Raw genomic sequence first — 25,261 nt, 5'->3', positions numbered from 1 at the left:
CATTCCAGTATGAAAATTATCATGTTTGTTTTTGACATTCCAATGTGAAAATTATCATGTTTGTTTAACATTCCAGTGTGAAAATTATCATGTTTGTTTTTGCCATTCCAATGTGAAAATTATCATGTTTGTTTTTGACATTCCAATGTGAAAATTATCATGTTTGTTTAACATTCCAGTCTGAAAATTATCATGTTTGTTTTTGCCATTCCAATGTGAAAATTATCATGTTTGTTTCAAATTCCAATGTGAAAATTATCATATTTGTTTTTGACATTCCAATGTGAAAATTATCATGTTTGTTTGAAATTCCAATGTGAAAATTATCATGTTTGTTTAACATTCCAGTGTGAAAATTATCATGTTTGTTTGAAATTCCAATGTGAAAATTATCATATTTGTTTTTGACATTCCAATGTGAAAATTATCATGTTTGTTTGAAATTCCAATGTGAAAATTATCATGTTTGTTTTTGACATTCCAATGTGAAAATTATCATGTTTGTTTGAAATTCCAACGTGAAAATTATCATGTTTGTTTGACATTCACATTCCAATGTGAAAATTATCATGTTTGTTTGAAATTCCAACGTGAAAATTATCATGTTTGTTTGACATTCCAATGTGAAAATTATCACTTTACAATTACCAGTGTATGAGTGACAGTGCATTAAGTAAAGAGAATTCCTTCCTTGTTCTAAGGGAAAATACGCACACATCAAAATGGCCAGTTTGGTCTCCTCTTGTAAGCAACTTGACCAGCCTCTACGTTGTTCGACCTCCAAATGTCAAAATTATTACTTTACCCCTTTTCAGTGCTGAGTCTATTTTATGCTCCGTGGAGTGTTGGCCTGGGGGTAACGTGTCCGCCTAGGAAGCGAGAGAATCTGAGTGCACTGGTTCGAATCACGGCTCAGCCGCCAATATTTTCTCCCCCTCCACAAGACCTTGAATGGTGGTCTGGACGCTAGTCATTTGGATGAGATGACAAACTGAGGTCCTGTGTGCAGCATGCACTTAAAGCACGTAAAAGAACCCACAGCAACAAAAGGGTTGTTCCTGGCAAAATTCTGTAGAAAAATCCACTTCGATAGGAAAAACAAATAAAACTGCACACGCAGGAAAAAATACAAAAAAATGGGTGGCACTGTAGTGTAGCGACGCGCTCTCCATGGGGAGAGCAGCCCGCATTTCATACAGACAAATATGTTGTGATAAAAAGAAATACAAATACAAAACTATTTGCTACGGGATATTTTTGTAATAGAGGGATTAAAAAAATATATATATAAATTTTACCATGCAAACTACTAAAAGAAAGTATACATAACCTGCACTGTTCTCTAGGGAGAATAAACACACTATCCAAATGTAACAATTTTACATGAATCTAATGATTTTGCAATAGATAAATTCCTAACAATAACAAGGACAGAAATTTATTTCCATCCTGGGGACATTTTTTCTGCACACCAGAATGGGGAAAGACATTTCTGTCCTGAGGCACCAAGGTGTTAATCAGATGTCTACAATCACCTCACCAGTATATGTAGTGAAAGGGTATAAAATAAAACATAATTCCTTCACTTCTGTGCTTGGGGAAAACACACATACACACACACACACACACACACACACACACACATGCACACGCACACACACATCAAAATGGCGAGTTAGCTCTCTCGCTGTCAGCAGCTTGTCCAATCTCAACATTGTTGACCAGCACCTCCTTCTCCAAGTCCAGGTTCTGGTAGGGGTCCCTGCCGCGGTACAGGCAGTAGTGCTGCACCATGAACAGGATGTCAAACAGGATGGAAAGGAAGCCAAGGCCAAACTTGGTCGGGTCCCCGAAAAGGGAGCCCCAGTCATCTGAGAAAAAAAAAAAAAAAAAAAAAAAAAAAAAAAAAAAAAGTAAATAAATATGCATGCATATGTGCACTCACAAATGCACGCTCTATCTCTCTATCTCTCAAGGCCAAACTTGGTTGGGTCCCCGAAAAGGGAGCCCCAGTCATCTGAGAACAAAAAAACAAATAAGTTAATGAATATGCATGCATATGTGCACTCACAAATGCATGCTGTCTCTCCCTCTCTCTCCGTCTCTCTCACGCACATAGTTTCAAGTTTCCAGTTTTAATTATCCTTTCACTCCTATTGGAGTAATGGAGGATTACTGCAAAATAATCTTTTCATGCCCAGAACAAACATTTCCAAATACACAACAATGTCACATAAAAGTTGAGAAAACACAAATGTCTTTGAACTCAAAAAATGTAGCTAGGCAACATTTGCAAATCTAATCATCTTACTTACAGCTAAAATGACTTTTTTGCCTCCTTTGAGCATATTACAAAAAATAAAAACTGATTTTGGAGACAAGTATTTTTTTAGGAACATATCTATTTTGTAACTGATCATAATTGGGACATTCCATTATAAAATGAAACTCATCACCAATCACAGACATGTTACAAACCTTACAAAGCCGTAACTCTCATGGTATGCTTTTGTGTCTCCCTGTTTCTATTTCCAGCTTATGATTACTACTTCGAAATCTGAAGACATACATGCACACACACATCTGACTTACTCTCAGGAAACTATTCAAATTGGTGTTTTTTTGCTTTTTTTTTGTTTGTTTGTTTCCAGCCCAGACAGTCAGGATGACAGATACCACCTCTGTTGTTCTGGTGGTGACAGCTGGACACCGTCACACAACTGACTATCATACATGTTTCATTCATAGATCTATTAGACCCCCTTTTTTTTCTTTAAATAAAAGAGGAAAATAGAAGTAGTAATATAACAAGCTTTGGTAAACGCACACACACACACACACACACACACATTTGACTTATTCTCAGGAAACTATTTTTCTCACACACACATTTGACTTATTCTCAGGAAACTATTTCAATCACACACACACACACACACACACATTTGACTTATTCTCAGGAAACTATTTCAATGTTTTGGGGGATTTTGTTTTATTTTGTTTGTTTGTGTGTGTGCGTGTGCGTGTGTGTGCGCGTGCGCGTGCGTGCGTGTACCAAAGCTTGTTATCTCACTTCCTGTATTCATCAACTGTCCTGGTTTTCTGAGCTACCTCAATTACTTGATAATCCTATTACTCTTTTATTCTTTGCTTTACTACAGACGTCTGACAAAGTATAACTGACACTCAATTCAGTTGTAAAAAAACATTCCTAAACATTCATTTGTCTCCTTAACCTCTTCATTCCCGTATCACCATCTTTCCACTGACCTCCAAATCATTTTTCTGAAAAAAAACATTATGTTCGTTTTGTCAAGATTTCTTGTCAAATGTAATCAATCTGCTTCTCTTTACAGACCATTATGCTGATTCTGAAGCCCAACAACAGAATCAGAACACAGAATGACATTATATTCAGCAGTATCAGTATCAGTATCAGTAGCTCAAGGAGGCATCACTGTGTTTGGTCAAATCCATATACACTACAGCACATCTGCCAAGCAGATGCCTGACCAGCAGCGTAACCCAACACGCTTAGTCAGGCCTGGAGAAAAAAAAAATAATAATAAAAAAAATAAAAAAATAAAAAAATAAAAAATAACAGATAAATACATAAAAATACTACTACTAATAATAATAATATTTATAAGGCACAAAATCTTGATGAAGTCAACTCTAAGCGCACAAAAAAAAAAAAAAAAAAATTCAGATGCACCAGGGATTAACCGGACACCTTGTTTTCCATTACTAGATAGATGTGTGGCTAAATCATTTATGAGAAAAAGTGAACACTGAGGAACAAATGAGCTTGATGTCTATGCACACCATGCGCTTGTGTGTCCATGTACACCCCTTCACGAGCAGCTATCGCATAATAGCGTATAAATGATTCACATTCACTCGGTCTTTCTGTCTCTGTCTCTGACTGCCTGCCTGTCTGTCTCACACTGTTTGTCTTTTTGTTGTTGTTGTTTTTGTTCTTTTCCATCACACACACAAGGACAAACATACCACTGTTATACGCCAGTAGAAACATCTGAAGTAGACTGAGGCTACCCCCAGTAAAGTCCAACAACACGTTGCCAATGCTCCAACCATCAGTGCTCTTCCGAAGGTAATTCATCCAGGCCTTCAACACACAGTGAAATAGTCATAATTATAATAACTATAATAACAATAATAAACAAGAAGAAGAGAAGAAGAGGAAGCACAACAACGAGAACAACAATCACCATCATTATCATCACCATCATCATCATCATATCATCACCATCATCATCACATCATCATCGTCATATCATCACCATCATCATCACATCATCATCGTCATATCATCACCATCATCATCACATCATCAACATCACATCATCACCATCATATCATCACCATCATCATCACCATCATCATCACATCATCACCATCATCATCACATCATCAGCATCATCATATCATCATCATCACATCATCATATCATCACCATCATCATCACATCATCATCATCATATCATCACCATCATCATTACAGCATAGATAATAGTAACAGAAGGCATCCTTCAGTCTCAGGAGACGATGGAATTGGGATCTGGGTGTTTCTGACGCAGTGCTGGTTGTGGCTTGGCAGGGCTATTTGAAAATGGCAGTGTCTTCCACACTGCAGTTCTGTCTGTCAAGATGATGATAATCATAATAATAGTCATAATGATGATGATGATAATGATAATAATCATCCTCAGCACCAGCATCATGATTATAATACTAAACATAACGATAATAATGATAATGAATCATATTTATGCAGTGCATAAGCTTGACTGGTGTACCGTAACTGGCACAAGACTGAAGCTCCAATACAGAAGTTTCACTCTTGTTTTTGCATTCCTCAGTTCCAGACATTTTCAGGCTGTGCAAGGGAACTGCTTGATGAACATGCAGTCCCCCCCCCCCCCCCCCACGCCCCCTCCTTTTCCATTTTCAAAGTGTCAGGGATGCATATTAATGCATTGTCATCACGTGTTATCAGACACCATGAACACACCTGAAAGCGAGACACACACCCCTCTCTTCCAGTTTCCTTCTTTTTTATGACACACACATGCTGATCCGAGTCTCACACTCCCTCTGATACCCCTCAACCCCCCCCCAATTTCCTCCCAAATGTGCACGAATCTCAGGAATGGACTGTGGAGCTTTCAACAAAAGGCTTTTCTTGACATCAAGTCGCAAAACAGCCTTTGTCTTCCTTTCCTTCTTTCCTGTTTTTTTTTTATGAGGGATACCTACCTGAGGGATGTACCTGATGAGGGATACCTACCTGAGGGATGTACCTGATGAGGGATACCTACCTGAGGGATGTACCTGATGAGGGATACCTACCTGAGGGATGTACCTGATCAGGGATACCTACCTGAGGGATGTACCTGATGAGACATATCTACCTGAGGGATGTACCTGATGAGGAATACTTACCTGAGGGATGTACTTGATGAGACATACCTACCTGAGGGATGTACCTGATGAGGCATACCTACCTGAGGGATGTACCTGATGAGGGATACCTACCTGAGGGATGTACCTGATGAGACATATCTACCTCAGGGATGTACCTGATGAGGGATACCTACCTCAGAGATGAACCTGATTAGGCATACCAACGTACCTGAGTGATGAGGGATACCTACCTGAGGGATGTACTTGATGAGGGTGACGCCCAGCTTGATGTAGGAGAAGTAGTACAGGTAGGTCAGCCAGGTGATGGTGTGGACCAGCGTCACCACCAGCGCCACCAGTGCAAACAGCCAGGCGCCGCCCACCAGCACCATGGCAACCTTTGAGAGCTTCTGTTCGCCTCTCTGCACCAGCCAACAAACAAGCGGCTGAAAACTTATGACAAGGATCAAGTCCTCTTTGCCTACAAAAAACAAAACAAAAAAACAGGAACAAAAACCCCCATCACCCCTCCCCCCAAAAAAACACACACAAAAAAAACACTATTAAAAACAAACCAACAAACAAAAAACCACATGAACAGATATAAGTGAAGAACCGTGGACACCCATCTCTATGACGCTATATACGGAGCACTTAAAAAAAAAAATTTTTTAAAAGACAAATAATAATATGCTCTGTGACTTGCATGCAAAGTGAGGCCGACAAAACACAACACCAAATGTGAGGAGAACTGCTCACATCGTAAATGAAGCACTGGAAGATGGTGATGGAGCAGACGAAGATGGCGTGCAGGGTAAATATCACATCGTTCAGCTGGACAGGGTTGATGCCTCGGGGGTGGTCCAGCAGATATTCGTTCTGCAACCACAACAACGACAAAATTCATATGACGGGCGCAACAGTCAAGTGAGAAAGGTTTGGACATTCAATCTGAGGGTTCCAGGGTTCGAATCTTGGGTAATGGTGCCTGGTGGGTAAAGGGTCGAGGATTTTTCAATCTCCTAGGGCAACGTATGAGCAGACCTGCTAGTGCCTGAAACCCCCTTCATGCGTTATGGCAAACAGAAGATCAAATATACAAGTCAGAGATCTTGTTACCCATGTCAGCATACAAATCCCCGAAAATGGAGTATGGCTGCCTGCATGGCGGGTTAAAATAAACAAAACAATCATACATGTGAAGAGTTACATGTCTGAGTGTGTATGTGTGTGTGTGTGACTTAAACTTGACTGAATGACACAGGGGGAGGATACAATAACAACACATACTCACTGAATCACAACTTCAGTCCAACGATGTCTCCAAAACACACAAAAACACACACCCACGTAAACACAAACACACATGCGCTAATGATGATTTGCAAGAAAACAAATCAAACTTAAACATCCTGACAAGTATGTTTTAGATGTAACAAAAGTCACACACCCTTTCCAAGTTTTATGAATTTACTTAGATTCAGTTGTGTTTTCTTCCCAGCAATGAATAAATTGCAAAAACCGAACATTGACATATGTGATTTATATTTATGCCGTACCAATTTATTTCGAATTACATTATTTTGGGGACGTTCTAAAACAAAATGAAATTCATTCCCCAACTGTACCCATATTACATTCCTTGCAAAATTCTGTTTTCTCTGTTTTCGCCTTCTCTTCTTCCTATTTCGATCTGCAATTTGAAACAATTGGAAAGGCGCCAAGAAAGAAGAATTGGTAAGGCAGTGGACTTCTCATCCTGTGTGGAGGAGAGGGGTAGAGGAGGTGCAGGGTAACGTGTGTGGTGTGTGTGTGTGTGTGTGTTGGAGCTCATGTACGTTTATATGTATTTGACTGTGCTTTCATATCTGTGAAACTGCATGTTCGGTGCATATCTGTTATGCATGTGTGGGTGTATATGTGAATGTGTGTCTTCATGTTTTACATCTATTTGCTTATTTATCATCATTGTTATCTTATTCATTTATTTATTTTATTTTATTATTTATTTTATTTTATTTTATTTTTTTTACATTATAGTTATTATTTATTTATTTATTTATTTGTGTAAGCTTATCTATTATTTATTCACCTTTTTTTTTCCTCAAGGCCTGACCAAGCACGTTGGGTTACGCTGCTGGTCAGGCATCTGCTTGGCAGATGTGGTGTAGTGTATATGGATTTGTCCGAACGCAGTGATGCCTCCTTGAGCTACTGAAACTGAAACTGAAACTCATCCTGTGCTCGAGGGCCTGTTTCAGCATGGTGCTGTGCCCTTAGGGAAAGGCACTTTCTTGACTCCAGTCCCTCTCACTCCACTCCACCCAGGTGTGAATTCAGTTGAGGAAGGGTTAAAACAGTGGGAATATTGGACCCTGCTTTCCTATAGTAAAGAGTGGTAACTCTCTCCATTCACAAGGAACACAACTTCAAGTCAGTGCTCTATTGCTACCGATTAAGCTAGCACACAAGTAAATAAAAGGTACATTGGAACAAACCTTAAAAAAAAAAAAAAAAAAAAAAAAAAGAAGCACTAGGTCTGTCCTTATACCGATCATCTGACATGTGCACACAGCAGCAAAGGCAGAAGAAATGTCCAAACACAAATTAGCTTTTATTCAAGACTGGCATAGCCCCTTTAATCCTGAACAAGCCACACAGAACACATGGACAATACAGAACAAACATGTGGTTGCCTCAGTGGTTTTTCAACTGGAAATTAAAAACAATGAGGCCAGGAGATGAAATGATTAACAAATAGTAAAGAGTGGTAACTCTCTCCATTAACAAGGTACACAACTTCAACTGACAACACTGACAACTGCCATCCTATGCTGTGCCCTTGACGCAGTGGATATGAATTCACTGCCCAAATAGTTGGAAAAAGCATGGGACTTTAAACTTAAAAAACAAAACAAAACTACAACAAAAAAACAAATTAATAATAAGAAGAATTTTTTTTTTATTGCTAATATGAAACCACACAGATGGAAGAGTCTGATCTTTTTCTTTCTTTCTTTCTTTTTTTTTTTTTTTTTTTTTTACCATTCCAAAGAAATCTATGTCACCTCGGCTCTAAATGGGACAGCAACAAAAAGATATCAGTTTTCAGTAATTGTGGACTTCAATTCTATCTTCAAAAAGACATCTAAGGTATTGGTTCTACAACCATTATGTCATGAAAACTGAAGCAACAAGTATTTTGTGGTTCTGACAAAGTGCTAGATATAAGTTTAAAAAAAAAATACATGCATGTATGTTTGCATGGATGTATTTATGTACACACACACACACACACACACACACACATATATATATATACACACATATATATATATACATATATGGTTATGATTGCATGTTTGTATATGTGTTTGTAAAACATGTATCCATGTTTAATGCTGTATATAACTGTAACTTCAGTGTGATATCTGGTTTCCTGTATATATGTGAGTTTGAAAAGAGTAGAACCTTCTTTGTAAACGATTAAAAAACATGCAAACCACTTTTTTTTTTTTAATGAAAAAAGAATATTAGATAATGTTGATGAACACCATCTGTACACCATATGACTTCATGTATCTTTATCTGTTGTGTTGATGAACATCATCTGTACACCATATGACTTCATGTATCTTTATCTGTTGTGTTGATGAACATCATAATTATGTAACATGTAAAATTTTATCTATTTTCTATCTTTGATGCTTATGGTTAAGGCAAGTACAAAGGGCCAAGTACAAAGTACAAAAAGAAAGAAAAAAAAAAAGGAATGGAAATCAGGCATAAATAGAGCCAGTTCTGGCTGGCTTCCTCTAACAAAGTAATACAAACAACAGACACACTTTAGCTGTTCACATTTTCAAGCAAACACACACCATCAAATACTTTTGAAAACTGAGCAACTGAATGATTCACAGTGGACCCATCCTGAGAATTTCTCTGTCCACACTAGTGTAACATGTTCTTTTCCCCAATTACTGTGACAGAGTCAGGAATATGTTCAGTCTATGATACGGTATTTCTCTTTCTTTCAGAGAAATCTGTTGGGATAAAACAGTAAAGTACTGTCCTGTTTTAGCATCCTAAATCACTGCACCTATTGTTTGTATTTTCATGGCTTGTGGGGCCCAAAATCGGAAGAAGGCAAAACGGTGGCACATTAGTTTAATGACTGAATATGCATAAAAATTGAGAAAAACAATGTATAAAAAGAGCTGAAATCCACTGAAAATGGGTTACAACATCTACTGATCGTGACATCATTTCATGCATGTACAAAAATTGCTGGTAAAATAGGTTTTCTGAATTTAGGATGCTAACATAGGACTTTACCAAACAGTGACACAGTACAGTCATAGTGACACAAACCAGTGAAGCAATGGTTATATATGACGAATCACAATGACAGCAGTTAAGATGGCACTGACCTTGACCTCAGGCACCCAGAACATGCCCACGTTGAAAAAGCCATAAGCCAAGAAGCCCGTGATATTGTACAACAGGAAATCAAAGTTCAAACCCACCACACTGAAACACAACACAACACAACAGCCGTTCATTTTATAATGCAATTTTATACGCACAATACCAATCTAACCTTCTTACTTCTTGGGTCTGTGTGTGTGTGTGTGTGTGTGTGTGTGTGTGTGTGTGTGTGTGTGTGTGTGTGTGTGTATGTGTGTGTCTGTGTGTGTTAGTTCTGTTACAAATTACAATTACAAATTACAAAAACATTCATTCAGTTTGTGTGTGTGTGTGTGTGTGTGTGTGTGTGTGTGTGTGTGTCTGTGTGTGTTAGTTTTGTTACAAATTACAATTACAAATTACAAAAATATTCATTCAGTTTTTACAGGCCATTAGACCCATATGAACAAAGGGGTAGACAATAGCAACCATGGGGCATTCAAGGTGATATGTGTGTGTGTGTGTGTGTGTGTGTGTGTGTGTGTGTGTGTGTGTGTGTGTGTGTGTGTGTGTGTGTGTGTGTGTGTGTGTGTGTGTGTGTGTGTGTGTGTGTGTGTGTGTGTGTGTGTGTGTGTCCCTCTGTTCCCTATACACAGAGAGATAGACAGAGATAGAGAAAGATAGAGACAGTGATGAAGTGTGAGACACACACACAGGCAGACAGTCTGTGTGTGTGTGTGTGTGTGTGTGTGTGTGTGTGTGTGTGTGTGTGTGTGTGTGTGTGTGTATGTGTGTGTGTGTGTGTGTTACAAATTACAAAAATATCTATCCAGTTTTTACAGGCTATTAGACCCAATATGAACAAAGGTGTAGACAATAGCAACCATGGGGCATTTCAGATGATTTGGTATTCAAGCACACCACAAGACATAAAAGTATTACCTTTCGCAAAATTGTTGGAAGTCACATTGCAGTTGTACAGATCTGATCCTTAGGCAGTGTCGTTAATGTAAATTCGTAATTTGATGATCCTATTATCCCACAAGTTTTAGCACAGCAACTGGACTTTAAAATCTGAAGGAAATCTCTATGTGTGTGTGTGTGTGTGTGTGTGTGTGTGTGTGTGTGTGTGTGTGTGTGAGATCTCCAGTTTAATGTCTATTCACTAGAAGTGTCATCAGATGGAAAGAAAAGAAGTAGTAGATGAAAGAGAGGGAATGCTTGTAAATACTAGTAGAGGAAAGTGTTAATGCATGCATGAGATGAAATGAAAATAAGTCTATTATAAGAAATAAAAATTTTAAAGAGATGGTGGAGTGTCAAAAAATGAGGTGTTATATGAACAAAGGGGTAGACAATAGCAACCATGGGGCATTCAAGGTGATATGTGTGTGTGTGTGTGTGTGTGTGTGTGTGTGTGTGTGTGTGTGTGTGTGTCCCTCTGTTCCCTATACACAGAGAGATAGACAGAGATAGAGAAAGATAGAGACAGAGATGGAGTGTGAGACAAACACACACACAGGCAGACAGTCTGTGTGTGTGTGTGTGTGTGTGTGTGTATGTGTGTACATGTGTGTTACAAATTACAAAAATATGTGTGTGTGTGTGTGTGTGTGTGTGTGCGCGCGTGCGTGTGTGTGTGTGCGTGCGTGCGTGCGTGCGTGTGTGTGTGTGTGTGTGTGGAGAGAGAGAGAGAGGTAGAAGGACAATAACTCACCTTTTTCTCTTCCAGTTGCTGTACACCTGGGGATAGAAGGAGACGGACCAGGCCACAAAGTACAGCCAGCCGATGACAGCGTTGATGGTGATGAGAATCGTACTGTGGACCACCTCAACGCGAACAAAGGCGTCCTTCAAGCTGAACAAAACGCACACACAAGGAGTTTCATGTCATTATACATTTGATAATAATAATAATAATAATAGATAGCACTAATAAGGTGCAAAATCCTCATGTACGTAATGGGCTCGAAGCAATAATAATAATACTAGATAGCACTTACATGGCGCAAAATCCTCATGTACGTTAAGGGGCTCGCAGTACCTCACATGAAACAGTCTATATGCAATAATAATAATAAACAGTACTTATATGATGCAAAATCCTCATGTAATGTGCTCGAAGCACCTCACACGAAACAAATTATATACAATAATAATAATAGATAGCACTTATATGGTGCAAAATCCTCATGTAATGGGCTCAAAATGCCTCACTTGAAACAGAACATATACCACCGTTCATAATAATGTACCTCTGCACATGAAAAATACAACAAATATATAAATGTATCTATACACCAAGACAATACTACAATTTTGAAAATATGAACGATCACACACACACACACACACACTCACAATAAAAATACAAAAAATATCATGGTATCTTTGTTGGCTAAATCAGACCAAAAAACAAACAAACAAAAATATCATGAAATCAATATGAAAATCAAAATTTATTATTACAAGCAACACACAATTAAAAGAGACAAAAAAACATACAGTTGTGGTGTGTGTGTGTGTGTATGTGTGTGTGTGTGTGTGTGTGTGTGTGTGTGTGTGTGTGTGTGTGTGTGTGTGTGTGTGTGTGTGTGTGTGTATTCAAATATTTTGTTCCTTTATTTTCCAGTTTAACATCTCTGTTATCACTATAACTAACTTACTAAGTAATGTGTGATGAGGGGAAGGTAAAAAACAACAACAACAACAACAACAACAAAAAACAAACAAACAATAAACCACTGTGGGGGGAAAATGTACACTGCGTGCATGTTGTGAGTGTGTGTGTATGTTCATTCTTTAGTTTAGCGTCTTTTCACTATCAGTGTGTGTGTGTGTGTGTGTGTGTGTGTGTGTGTGTGTGTGTGTGTGTTGCACTTGCAATTGCAATTGCATGCAAGTTTTTGTGTAAGTTTTTAACCTCAGAAATTTCAAACATCTTTATATCTCTACATCAATGCTTGTGTCTAACTAAGTGAAAAACTCTCCATAAATGCTCACACACACATCAAATACATTTACAGTTACAGCGTAAACTGATGTTCTGGTCTATCATTCAAATTCATTCCGCAATGTGTGTGTGTGTGTGTGTGTGTGTGTGTGTGTGTGTGTGTGTGTGTATTACTATATATATATATATATATATATATATATATATATATATATATATATGAGAATAAATGATGCCAACCATACTAAACAAAACATGAAATACTTACAACATAACAAACTGATACAATGACACATGACAGGCATACAATGTGATCAACAGAAAACACACCTGACAAACACATGACAGGCATACAATGCGATAAACAGAAAACACACCTGACAAACACATGACAGGCATACAATGCGATAAACAGAAACACACCTGACAAACACATGACAGGCATACAATGCGATAAACAGAAAACACACCTGACAAACACATGACAGGCATACAATGCGATAAACAGAAAAAACACCTGACAAACACATGACAGGCATACAATGCGATAAACAGAAAAAACACCTGACAAACACATGACAGGCATACAATGTGATAAACAGAAAAACACCTGACAAACACATGACAGGCATACAATGCGATAAACAGAAAACACACCTGACAAACACATGACAGGCATACAATGTGATAAACAGAAAAAACACCTGACAAACACATGACAGGCATACAATGCGATAAACAGAAAACACACCTGACAAACACATGACAGGCATACAATGCGATAAACAGAAACACACCTGACAAACACATGACAGGCATACAATGCGATAAACAGAAAAACACCTGACAAACACATGACAGGCATACAATGCGATAAACAGAAAACACACCTGACAAACACATGACAGGCATACAATGCGATAAACAGAAAAAACACCTGACAAACACATGACAGGCATACAATGCGATGAACAGAAAAAACACCTGACAAACACATGACAGGCATACAATGCGATAAACAGAAAACACACCTGACAAACACATGACAGGCATACAATGCGATAAACAGAAAACACACCTAACAAACACATGACAGGCATACAATGCGATAAACAGAAAAACACCTGACAAACACATGACAGGCATACAATGCGATAAACAGAAAAAACACCTGACAAACACATGACAGGCATACAATGCGATAAACAGAAAACACACCTGACAAACACATGACAGGCATACAATGCGATAAACAGAAAACACACCTGACAAACACATGACAGGCATACAATGCGATAAACAGAAAAACACCTGACAAACACATGACAGGCATACAATGTGATAAACAGAAAAAAACATCTGACAAACACATGACAGGCATACAATGCGATAAACAGAAAAAACACCTGACAAACACATGACAGGCATACAATGCGATAAACAGAAAACACACCTGACAAACACATGACAGGCATACAATGCGATAAACAGAAACACACCTGACAAACACATGACAGGCATACAATGCGATAAACAGAAAAACACACCTGACAAACACATGACAGGCATACAATGCGATAAACAGAAAACACATCTCACAAACACATGACAGGCATACAATGCAATAAACAGAAAAAACACCTGACAAACACATGACAGGCATACAATGCGATAAACAGAAACACACCTGACAAACACATGACAGGCATACAATGCGATAAACAGAAACACACCTGACAAACACATGACAGGCATACAATGCGATAAACAGAAACACACCTGACAAACACATGACAGGCATACAATGCGATAAACAGAAACACACCTGACAAACACATGACAGGCATACAATGCGATAAACAGAAACACACCTGACAAACACATGACAGGCATACAATGCGATAAACAGAAAAAACACCTGACAAACACATGACAGGCATACAATGCGATAAACAGAAAAACACACCTGACAAACACATGACAGGCATACGATGTGATCGACAGAAAAACACCTGACATACACAATAAAAATTCGACTCTTTAGTCTCACTCTTCAAACTGGGACGAGGAGGAGTTGACACCAAGCGTAACGTGGCCGGCGTGTTTGCCTATGACCCTGGCCTGCAGGCTGGTGTTACCTGGCTGGACAGTGCGGTTGGGCAGAGGGGCTACCACCTGTCCATCATCCGTGTACTCAATGTCGTCGCCCACTTGGTACGTGAACCGCAGCAACGCTGTTTCGTTCAGAGGGGCACTGAAAAAAAGAGAGCAGGCATCTTTCACTGCTTCTTCTTCTTCTTCTTCTGCTTCTTCATCTTTACCCTTGGAGTGGAGTGGTGGCCCAGTGGTAAAACGCACCAAAATCTCCCACTGACACATGTATGTATTCTTCTTTGTTCGTGGGATGCAAACGTTCACTTGTTAGTAGTATGTACATGAGTGGGCTTTAGTGTGTATGTCTGTTTTTATCCCCACCATGTAGGCAGCCATACTCTTGTTTTTGGGGTGTGTGCATGCTGGGTATGTTCTTGTTTCCAAAACCTACCACACACTTACATGGATTACAGGATCTTTAACATGTGTATTTGATCTTCTGCTTGCATACACACACACACACACACACACACACACACACACACACACATACACACACACACAAGAAGAGGGTTCAGACACTAGCAGGTCTGCACACAGGCTGACCTGGGAGATCAGAAAAATCTCCACCCTTTACCCACCAGGCGCCGTTACCGAGATTCGAACCATGGACCCTCAGATTGAAAGTCCAACGCTTTAACCACACGGCTATTGTGCCCGTCTACACATATATATACAAATCAGAGTCCCTTTTCCAGCACTGGAAAAAAAAAAGCACAAATAAAACTAACAACTACAACAATAACAACAAAAAGAATGCTTTCTTTTGGACAGTCCAAGAACATGAGATGAAAGCAGATAGCTATATATATTTCTTTTGTTTTCACTGAAGCAATTGTTTCAAATTGAAACACCTCATACCAGTCATACTGACGACAACAGAAAAAATGAATCTTAACCCCCCCCCCCCCCCCCTACCCCCCCACCAAATCCCTAATACACAGCAAGGCTTGGGAACTGTCCAGGAGTGTTTCCTCTGAAATCTGTCAGGGTCCAGTGTTCTGGGGCTGACTGAGGCCCCTGGTGGGGTCCAGGGGCAATCAGTGATTTTTACGATGTTTTTAAGAGATTTTGGTGTTTTTTTCCCCCTGTGAAATTTTTTTTCCCCCTCTGAAATCAACTACTCTTCAGCTGAAAATAGCGGATCCACTCAGTGTTCCCCAGCCTGAATACTGCAACGATATATTGATTTTGTTTGAAGTGCTTGATAATGGGATCACATAAAACCTGCTGACGCTCACCAATCAACAGACTGCAAAAAAAGAAAAAAAAAAGATAATAATAATTGGCTTGTCAGCTGTATACTGTGTCAATGTGTGAGTTTGCTTTTGTATGGAAACTGAAAGGTTCATTGTTCACACGCTGAAAGAGAGGGGAATAACTGTTGGGGCACTGTGTGTTAAGTATGTTGTGCTGTTTTATTTCACTGCATTGCAATGTGTTGTGGTGCATTGTATTGTCCATCTTGTATTGCACCATAATGTATTGCAGTGTATACTTTTTTTTTTGTCGCAACAAACTTCTCTGTGTGAAATTTGGGCTGCTCTCATATTGATATTCACACAAAACACATAGCATGCATGTATGCATGCATGCACACACACACACACACACACACATACACACACCACATGTACAATAATGTGGCACTGCAGTATACCTGAAGGAAATGTTGAGGTCTGAGGTATCTCCTATCTGCAGTTCCAGACTGGACTTACTCAGGTGTACTGTGATGGCTGCCATACCTGTGGAAAGGTTATTACAAATACAATGCCCATCATTCACAAATTAAAGAATACTGATGAATAGTAAAAATGAATCATTTTTACAATGCGCCTAATCTTGCACGAGGTAACTCAAAAGTGTTATGCAAACTAATTTGTACTAGAAAGTGCATACTCTTTACCTTTACCTATCCCTAGACTTCTGTAGAAGTTGTTGGGGGCACCAGTAAAGACATCTCTTCCACTTATCTCTCCCCTCCACCGCTCTCTGGGACTCATCAAGATTCATTCCAGTCCATTCTCAGATACTGTCTTCCCACCTTTTTCTCTGTCCTCCTCATGGGGTGGGTGTAAGGAGCTCTGGATAGAGATAGAACCTTTGGTGTCTGGTAGCTGTGCTCTACTTATAAAGAAGATGGGCATCACAGGTCCTCATCCATCCCCTAAATCTCTCATTGTTGGCTCCAAGTGCCAAACCCTAGTAAACTGCTTCAGCTGACAGGCTAAAGCCCATGATGGTATGATGCTGACACTGGGTGGATGAACACCTTTTGAAGTCAACAGCCAGGTGGAAGGAGTTCTGAGAGTTCAACAGCCATGATAATGTCCTGGGCCATGGCAATCCACCATGTTCAGGGGGACTTCAGCCATAGCTAACAGCCTGGAGAGGGATGGGTGCCACCAGGTCATCTTGCTCAAGACTCACCAAGACAACAACCAGTACATACTCTTACGTGATGCGACTCAAAGCACTCAACACACTCCAATTACACAATTTGTGCACTAAAACCACACACCTTAAAACAGCCATCTGCACACACACATACACACACACACACAAACAAAAAATTACATAGCGATGGGAATGCATGATGAAAGGAATTATTCTTGAGACTGATTTTTAAAATCACTCAGAGTCAAAATGGTGTGCAGACTGAGTGGCAACAAACACCAAATTTGGGGGCTGTGAAACTAAACCCCAGCTGTCTTCATTTTATGTTTAGTACATTTTGAGGTATTTCACTGGAAAAACAAAGACTGAAGGAATACAGAATAATGAAAAAGTGAAAAAAAACAACAGCAAAAAACAAAACAAAAAATCATTTTCATGACAAAGAATCTTGGTATGATCATTTAACTTCATGATCCTTTGTTAATTAATCTAAACAGCAAAATCTGACTTTAAAAATTGTGCAGTTTATCAACTGCTTCTGATCAGTCTTTTATTCTCAAGTCATACAGCAAAGATTCAATTACAGTTTCAGTTTCTCAAGGAGGCATCATTGCGTTTGGACAAATCCATGGATATATATGCTGCACTACATATGGTAGGCAAATGCCTGACCAGCAGCATAACCCAACACACTTAGTCAGGCCTTGAGTGCATGCATATTTGTGTACTTGGTCTATCAGAGTGGATTTCTTCTGCAGAATTTTGCCAGAGGACAAAACTCTTGTTGCCATAGGTTCTTTTTCAGTGCAGGATAAGTGGCAAGGGAGTAAAGCTACTGAAACGATGCAAACGATAGAGCAGCAAAAATAAATGATGAAAATAAACAAACAAGACCCTGTATAAACTCATGTGGTAGACTATATTTCATCATAACACACACACACACACACACACACACACACACACACACACACACACACACACACACACACACACACACACACACACACACTTTAACTGTTCACTCTGTCATTACACTTTGTCACTTGCATAAAAATTTCATTCCTATTTTGTTAGTTTTACCATTTCTTATTGTGTCCAAGATCCGATGACCTTGCAAAGACAATCATCAAAGTGACTACTGAGGGAGGGAGATGGAGGGGAAGACAGAAAGAAAAAGAAAAAAGATGAACTGACGACGTTGCAGAATGGATGGGAAAACACTATTTGCAGAGACCCAGGCTTTGTTTAACGTACAGCAAGCAAACCTGGAGGAATCTGATGAACAGTTGCCCTACAGACCCCTGTCTTCAGAATGAAGGGAGAAGAAAGAATTGTGTGTGTGTGTGTGTGTGTGTGTGTGTGTGTGTGTGTGTGTGTGTGTGTGTATAATATATATATATATATATATATATATATATATATATATATATATACATATATATATTTATATAAAGTGTCTAAAATTTTGTATAAACTTCACAAAGTTTCATTAACACAAAAACAAAAGGCTCCTCAACAACAACAATCACTATTTATTAAAACAGCAAAAAGTTAAGAACATAATATTATTTACACTGACTGAGTCATTGAAAATCAAAACTAATAACATCAGCAAAATAAAGAGAGTGACACTAATAAAGTAATATATACCATTGAAAGAAAAGTAAGCAGATTATACATCAAATAGACAACAATACAAATACAACAAAGAAACAACAAACAAACACACAAAACAAAGCAAAACTTGAAAAGCAGTGTGATTCACTGAGAGATTGTTTACAAATAATTACAATGACAATGCAGCAGATATGACACTGTCAATGTCATACAGTGATATATTTCATCTGTATTTGTATTTGTATTTCTTTTTGTCACTGGGCTGCTCTACCCAGGGAGAGAACGTCGCTACACTGCAGCGCCAACCATTTTTCTGTATTTTTTCCTGCGTGCAGTTGCATTTGTTTTCCTACTGAAGTGGATTTTTCTCCTACTGAAGTGGATTTTTCTACAGAATTTTGCCAGGAACAACCCTTTTGTTGCCGTGGGCTCTTTTACGTGCACTAAGTGCATGCTGCACACGGGACCTTGGTTTGTCGTCTCATCCAATTGACTAGCGTCCAGACCACCACTCGAGGTCTAGTGGAGGGGGAGAAAATATCGGTGGCTGAGCAGGGATTTGAACCAGTGTGCTCAGATTCTCTCGGTTCCTCGGCGCACACGCTACCTCTAGGCCATACACACACACACACACAAAGGTGTTTTCAAAAAGATGTGTTTTCAGACCAGTTTTAAAAAGATTTAGATGAGGGAAAGTGGCTTAGATCTTGAGGTGAACTGTTCCAGATGTACATGCACATAGTCAAGGCAAGGCAAGGCAAGGCAAGGCAAGGAGTTTATTTTGTGTGCCCCCTGGGGGCACTGAAACATTACATACGTTCATCATTTACACACATCCACTGATCCAGTAAATACAAAAAGAGTGATGTCAAAAACAAGAAGTAGGCTCATTCGTTCAATAACTTAATATACGCATTGACAAGTACTATTTCACTCATAATGCAAACAAACAAACAAAAAAACATACAACAGTTAAAAAAAAATTAAATAAATAAATAACTGGTGTAAGATAAAACGTATCTCATGAAAAAACAAAAACAACAACAACAGAAAATGGAGGAACGACTTTCCTTTTTCTTTAGCCTATTTTCTTTCTTTCTTTTTTCTTTTTTTTATGGGAGGAGGATGTTTTCGTACCTTTTACCTTACTGCACACCAGTTATTTTACACTTCGTTTTACACGATCCTGCTGTCAACATAATTTCTTTACACACAGCCAGTTCTCTCTCAAATGATCATGAAATTACACTGGGGCGTTTATTAGTCAGTCCACACATCAAAGCAGATGAATCTTACCTGAAAAGAGAAATGAAAGTAAAAATAAGTGAGCTGTGGGCATCTTGGCTGATGATTCAACAAAACTGCCCGTACAGCTGAAAACCACTGTTTTTGATTGAACGTTGACAACGACAGCTGACAGCACTTTCACTCCACAACCCAAAATTAATAACCAACCACATGACCTCACTGGCACGTGACAAACTTCATCTCTCTACCAAACCCAATCCAAACAACGCTGCAGGCAGACCACGGGAAAATCTTCAGCATAATTATTATTTGTTTCTCGCTATGCTTACCTGTCTGCCTGCCATTCCACCTGCCTGCCTGTGTCTCATTGCCTGCACCTCCCCCCTCTCTCTCTGTAAGTGTGCGTGTGTGTGTGTGAGAGAGAGAGAGAGAGAGATCGAGAGAGAGAGAGAGAGAGAGAGAGAGAAAGTGTGTGTGTGTGTGTGTGTGTGTGTGTGTTATTTGTACTCTTGTATGCAGAGTGACACAATTTTACTTTCGGAGACGAAAAAAGGATTACAACAGTCCCTCAATGTTTTTCACAAATATTGTTTAAAATGGAAACTAGTGGTTAATGCAAAGAAAACTAAAGTGATGATATTTAATTCTACAAACAACCTAAAGCCTGTTTTTAAGTTTGGTGATGCATGTTTGGATGTTGTCGATTCTTTTAAATATCGTGGTATCGAATTTAGTATAAACGGAACTGTTTATAAAGCTAAAAAAAAAAAAAGAAAAAAAAAAAAAGTGATTTATGAACAGGCTCAAAAAGATATGTTTTCGTTACTTCAGTCAGCTAGAAATCAAGATTTACCTTTACATATCGTTCTGGACATGTACTAGTCTATGATTGTTCCTAATTGGAGAAGATGGTGCAGAAATATGGGGTTATGAAAATGTAGATATACTTGAAAAATTAGAACTGAAATTTTTGAAACGCTTGTTGAAATTGAATAGGAATACTATGACCCAATCAAATTGTTTTATGGAGAAACTGGTATTTATCCAATTAGTGTGTTAGTGAAAATGAGATTAGTTCGATTTTGGACCAGCTTAGTGATATCAAACACAAAAAAATATTCTGGGAAAATATATTTGATATTACTTGATTTATATCGAAATGGTATTTATTCTTCAAAATGGATGAGTTGTATCAGACAAATTTTAATAGAAGCAGGGTATGACTGTGTTTGGGATGCTCAATTCTTCTTAGAGAGGGAATCTTTCTGCAAGAATGTCAACATTGCTTTCAGTTGACATATAGTTTTCAACATCTATCTAGACATGCTCTAGAGGCGAGTAGTAAATGTTTGTTTTATCGAAATTTCAAAAGTGGATTTGGTAGAGAAAAATATATAAGTCAAATGCCTGATAATTACGTTATCAGCTTCTTCAGATTTCGAAGTAGTAATCATAAACTGGAAATAGAAACAGGGATCAAGGCATGCCACGAGAGTTACGGCTTTGTAAGGTTTGTAGTTGTAGTAGTAGTAGTAGTAGTAGTAGTAGTAGTAGTAGTAGTAGTAGTAGTATGCAGTTTGGTTAGCCAATGATTTTTTTCTAATGTTGGTGTTGCAGTGTTCTAAACACATTTTCTTTACTGAGTTCCTCAGTGTACTATCATAGTCAGACATTCTAAAGATATGTCTTGAATTTACATCATTTATGTTATCTAATATCTAATAAGTTTCAATCAAATCTCCTCTTACTCTTCTACTTTTCAGTGAATGTAGATTTAAGTATGTAAGTCTTTGTTAGTAACTCATATTCTTGCATTCTTTTAATAATTCTGTTGCTCTTCTTTGGACCCTTTCTAATGCTATAGATTGTCTCTTAAGGTATGGGTGCCACACAATATTACCATATTCCACATGCGATCTAACTAATGCTTTATATAAATTGAGAAATATATCTTTGTCTAAGTAATTGAAGGCTCTCTTAATCACACCAATCATTTGATTGGCTTTATTTATAATATTATCAATATGTGTATCAAATGAAAGTTTGTAAGTTTGTAACATGTCTGTGATTGGGGATGAGTTTCATTTTATAATGGAATGTCCCAGTTATGATCAGTTACGAAATAGATATATGTTCCTAAAAAAAATATTTGTCTCCAAAACCGGTTTTTAATTTATGTAATATGCTCAAAGGAGGCAAAAAAAGTCATTTTAGCTGTAAGTAAAATGATTAGATTGGCAAATGTTGCCTAGTTACACTTTTGGAGTTAAAAGACATTTGTGTTTTCTCAACTTTTTTGTGACATTGTTGTGTATTTGGAAATGTTTGTTCTGGGCATGAAAAGATTATTTTGCAGTAATCCTCCATACTCCAATAGGAGTGAAAGGATAATTAAAACTTGAAACTTGAAACTTGTGTGAGTGTAGATATATGCATGCACTCAAGGCACGCCTAGAGTGTCGTGTTATGCTGCTGATTAGGCATCTGCTTTGCACAAATAGTGTAGTACATTTGGATTTGTTCATACACAGTGACGTCTCGATCAGTGGACATTGAGAAAACTGAAACTGATATACGCTGTAGTAGTGCAGTTATGTTTCTTTTCCCGTGTTCTTCGCTTTTGTTGTTGTTTGGGGTTGTTTATTCTACTTCATTTTATTGTATGTATTCATTCAGTTTTAATCAGTGTACTCTGGATATAGGATAGGTGGCGGTGTCAGTGGCACATGCAGCGGTTTCCCTTTTGGCGACTTCGAGGATCTGTATTACTACCATTTGGGTAAAACGTCATTTTATTTCGCAAGGGGCGTAATGCAAAACAGCTAAACATGTCGGGTCTTCTGCATGCGTTTCGTCAAGGGTAAACATTTTTCACTGACCTTTTGATTGTTTGACAATTATTTTGTCTTGATTGTTGATAGCGGAGAGGGGTCGGGGAGGGGGGACGGGTTGCTGCCAGACGTGAGTCTAATCTATGCCGTGTTATGGTTCATATGCCTTACTAAAGTTACTCGACTGTCACTTGGATTGAAAATAATTTGTTTTGGTTTTGGAACTTTCCCTCATTTAACCATCTGCTGTACGCTGATTCCTTGCCATCCTCTCATCATAAACCGTAGCATTATTTCTTTATATAACCCCCTTGTTCAGCCTTATATTCCCTACCAACCAAATTCGTCATTTAAAACAAAAGTTCAGTTCAGTTCAGCCAGAAAAGACAGTACAAATCAGCTTTCATGAATGTCTAGGTGTTGGCAATTTGTGTGATGTGTGTGTGTGCGTGCGCACACACGTGTGTGTATAACTGTATGTGTGTGTACTGTGGGACCAGGCTGTGAGAGCGAGTTGCTCAAATATATATGTTACTTTATTGTTAGTGCTTTATGTACTAAATGTTGTGTACATTAAGGGCTAAATGTTGTGCATTGTGTTGATTTACTTTATATGTAATGTGTGTGTTTTTGTTTGTGTGGATAGTGGATTGAGCTTGGTAAACATGTGTTAGTAAAGGGCAATTAGATTGCAAATGGGTGTTTATCATGTGCATAATGAAGGTATACATGTGTGCTTCTGTGTGCATTCGTGTGTGGGTGTGCACAAATTTACAAATTGTGGCCCATTTTCATTTAGACTTTAATTATATACCTTCTATTTACAATGTTCTACTTCTGTCCAATGTATCTTTCATTTTGATTTGACTATTTGTTGCATACAAATAAAATTGGTTGGCTCTCAAGGCCTAAGCAGTGTAATGTGATTGTGCATAGATTGGGCATTTTACCATCTGCTTCCTTTAATTTTAAGTAACATTCTTTGTGGTGTCATATACAATTGTCAGACCACTGCATATTTTTGACACCTCAAAACTGAGGTTATGCACAGATTGTTCCCCCCACCATTTAAAAAAACAACAACTAGATATGAATGTGTATTGGTCTGAGTTGGAGGAGATTATCCTAAGGCGTCAAATGACTTAATGCGCCTTACGAATTATTCTAGAACGATGAAATGGACACTGCTTGCTGTGGTTGCAACTCAATATTGTATATGATATGTATAGACCAAAGGAGAGAGAGAAGCTGAGTATTCCGTAGACAGAGTTAGAGTTTCACAATTTGTTCGGTTGTAAATTTGTGAATCAAAACATATCTGTCAGGGGAGGTGTGTGTGTTGTGCGTATGTGTGTGTGTGGGGAGGTGGGGGTGGCATTGGGGGAGAGAGATGCCTCAATTGATGGATATATTTGTTTTTAACAATACAAACTCCTTTTCCTCAAACCAGGTGGACGAATGGTGGATTGTGTCAAAGTTGCCGGCTTTCACAGGCATGGTGTCTTCAAAGGAACTCCTCCAGCAAGACCATAGTCACTCGTATGAACCGTAGGGATTTTCCACGGATGTATCCCACAGTGTTGGCTTTGCCCGATGGATCCACCATCAATGTGCGCTACACAGAGCCCAGGAAATTAATCAAGGTATTTATTACCAAAGATGTATTTGTGAACTTCAGCTGCATATTTCCAGGTCAATACTTAAGTTTGTCATGGTTTCAAGAAGAAATTCCTTTTTTTTTTTTCTTTTTTTTTGTGCAGACTGCTAGTTTTTTTCATGTATGTTTTGAATAACTTTACTGTAATTTCCCTTCTTACATGTTTGATACATTCCTAGCATGAAAGTATGATGGCAAACTATGTCTCATGTTTTCTGAAAGTTTACAAAGCAGCAACAAATATATAATTGAACTGAAGCAGTTTGTATCATCCGTTATCTTTCCATTGATAACATTTCTGAAGAACTCAAGGTATACATATCTATATAATTTTTTGAATATTTATTTTCATTTCATTTTTGTTTACATGTATATATAAATGCATGTTTTTGTTTGCAGTTACCAGAGGATCTGTCCCTTCTGTCTGAAGCCGAACGGAAGCTGCGACTACAACGGCGTAAACCAAAGCAGAAGCTGGTGATTGAAGATGATCTGGAGGAGGAGACATTTGATGCCTCAAAGTACAGTCACTTGTGGAAAAAATAAAAGAAGTCTTTTTTTTGTAAA

At 38.4% G+C, this 25,261-nt stretch overlaps 2 protein-coding genes across 2 annotated transcripts; one reads left to right on the top strand and one right to left on the bottom strand.

Annotated features, from left to right (window-relative positions):
• Positions 1–579: 579 nt before the first annotated feature.
• LOC143280582 (cystinosin-like) lies at positions 580–20,396 on the bottom strand. The gene is made up of 9 exons (XM_076585285.1): positions 20,255–20,396; positions 16,602–16,686; positions 14,838–15,041; positions 11,552–11,692; positions 9,858–9,957; positions 6,187–6,306; positions 5,679–5,849; positions 4,012–4,129; positions 580–1,871 (listed from the first exon to the last, which is right to left on the bottom strand). The coding sequence occupies exons 1-9, from the start codon at positions 20,295–20,297 to the stop codon at positions 1,663–1,665; spliced, it is 1,191 nt and encodes a 396-aa protein (XP_076441400.1). The 5' UTR covers positions 20,298–20,396; the 3' UTR covers positions 580–1,662.
• A 2,617-nt stretch (positions 20,397–23,013) lies between these two features.
• LOC143280017 (large ribosomal subunit protein mL55-like) lies at positions 23,014–25,261 on the top strand. Its single transcript, XM_076584467.1, has 3 exons — positions 23,014–23,066; positions 24,488–24,680; positions 25,094–25,261. Exons 1-3 carry the CDS (start codon positions 23,035–23,037, stop codon positions 25,238–25,240), a joined length of 372 nt encoding a protein of 123 aa, XP_076440582.1. The 5' UTR covers positions 23,014–23,034; the 3' UTR covers positions 25,241–25,261.

Source organism: Babylonia areolata, chromosome 3, assembly GCF_041734735.1.
Source record: "Babylonia areolata isolate BAREFJ2019XMU chromosome 3, ASM4173473v1, whole genome shotgun sequence".
Lineage (NCBI taxonomy): Eukaryota > Metazoa > Mollusca > Gastropoda > Neogastropoda > Buccinidae > Babylonia > Babylonia areolata.
This window is presented reverse-complemented; position numbering and strand designations above follow the sequence as displayed.

Coding starts and splice junctions, on each gene's coding strand:
- LOC143280582 (XM_076585285.1), bottom strand. CDS start 20,297: ATGCCCACAGCTCACTTATTTTTACTTTCATTTCTCTTTTCAG. Junction 15,042..16,601: donor GACCTCAACATTTCCTTCAG/GTATACTGCAGT, acceptor TCTTTTTTTCAG/TGCCCCTCTGAACGAAACAG. Junction 6,307..9,857: donor TCTGGGTGCCTGAGGTCAAG/GTCAGTGCCATC, acceptor TTGTGGTTGCAG/AACGAATATCTGCTGGACCA.
- LOC143280017 (XM_076584467.1), top strand. CDS start 23,035: ATGTCGGGTCTTCTGCATGCGTTTCGTCAAGG. Junction 23,067..24,487: donor CTGCATGCGTTTCGTCAAGG/GTAAACATTTTT, acceptor TCCTCAAACCAG/GTGGACGAATGGTGGATTGT. Junction 24,681..25,093: donor AGCCCAGGAAATTAATCAAG/GTATTTATTACC, acceptor TTTTGTTTGCAG/TTACCAGAGGATCTGTCCCT.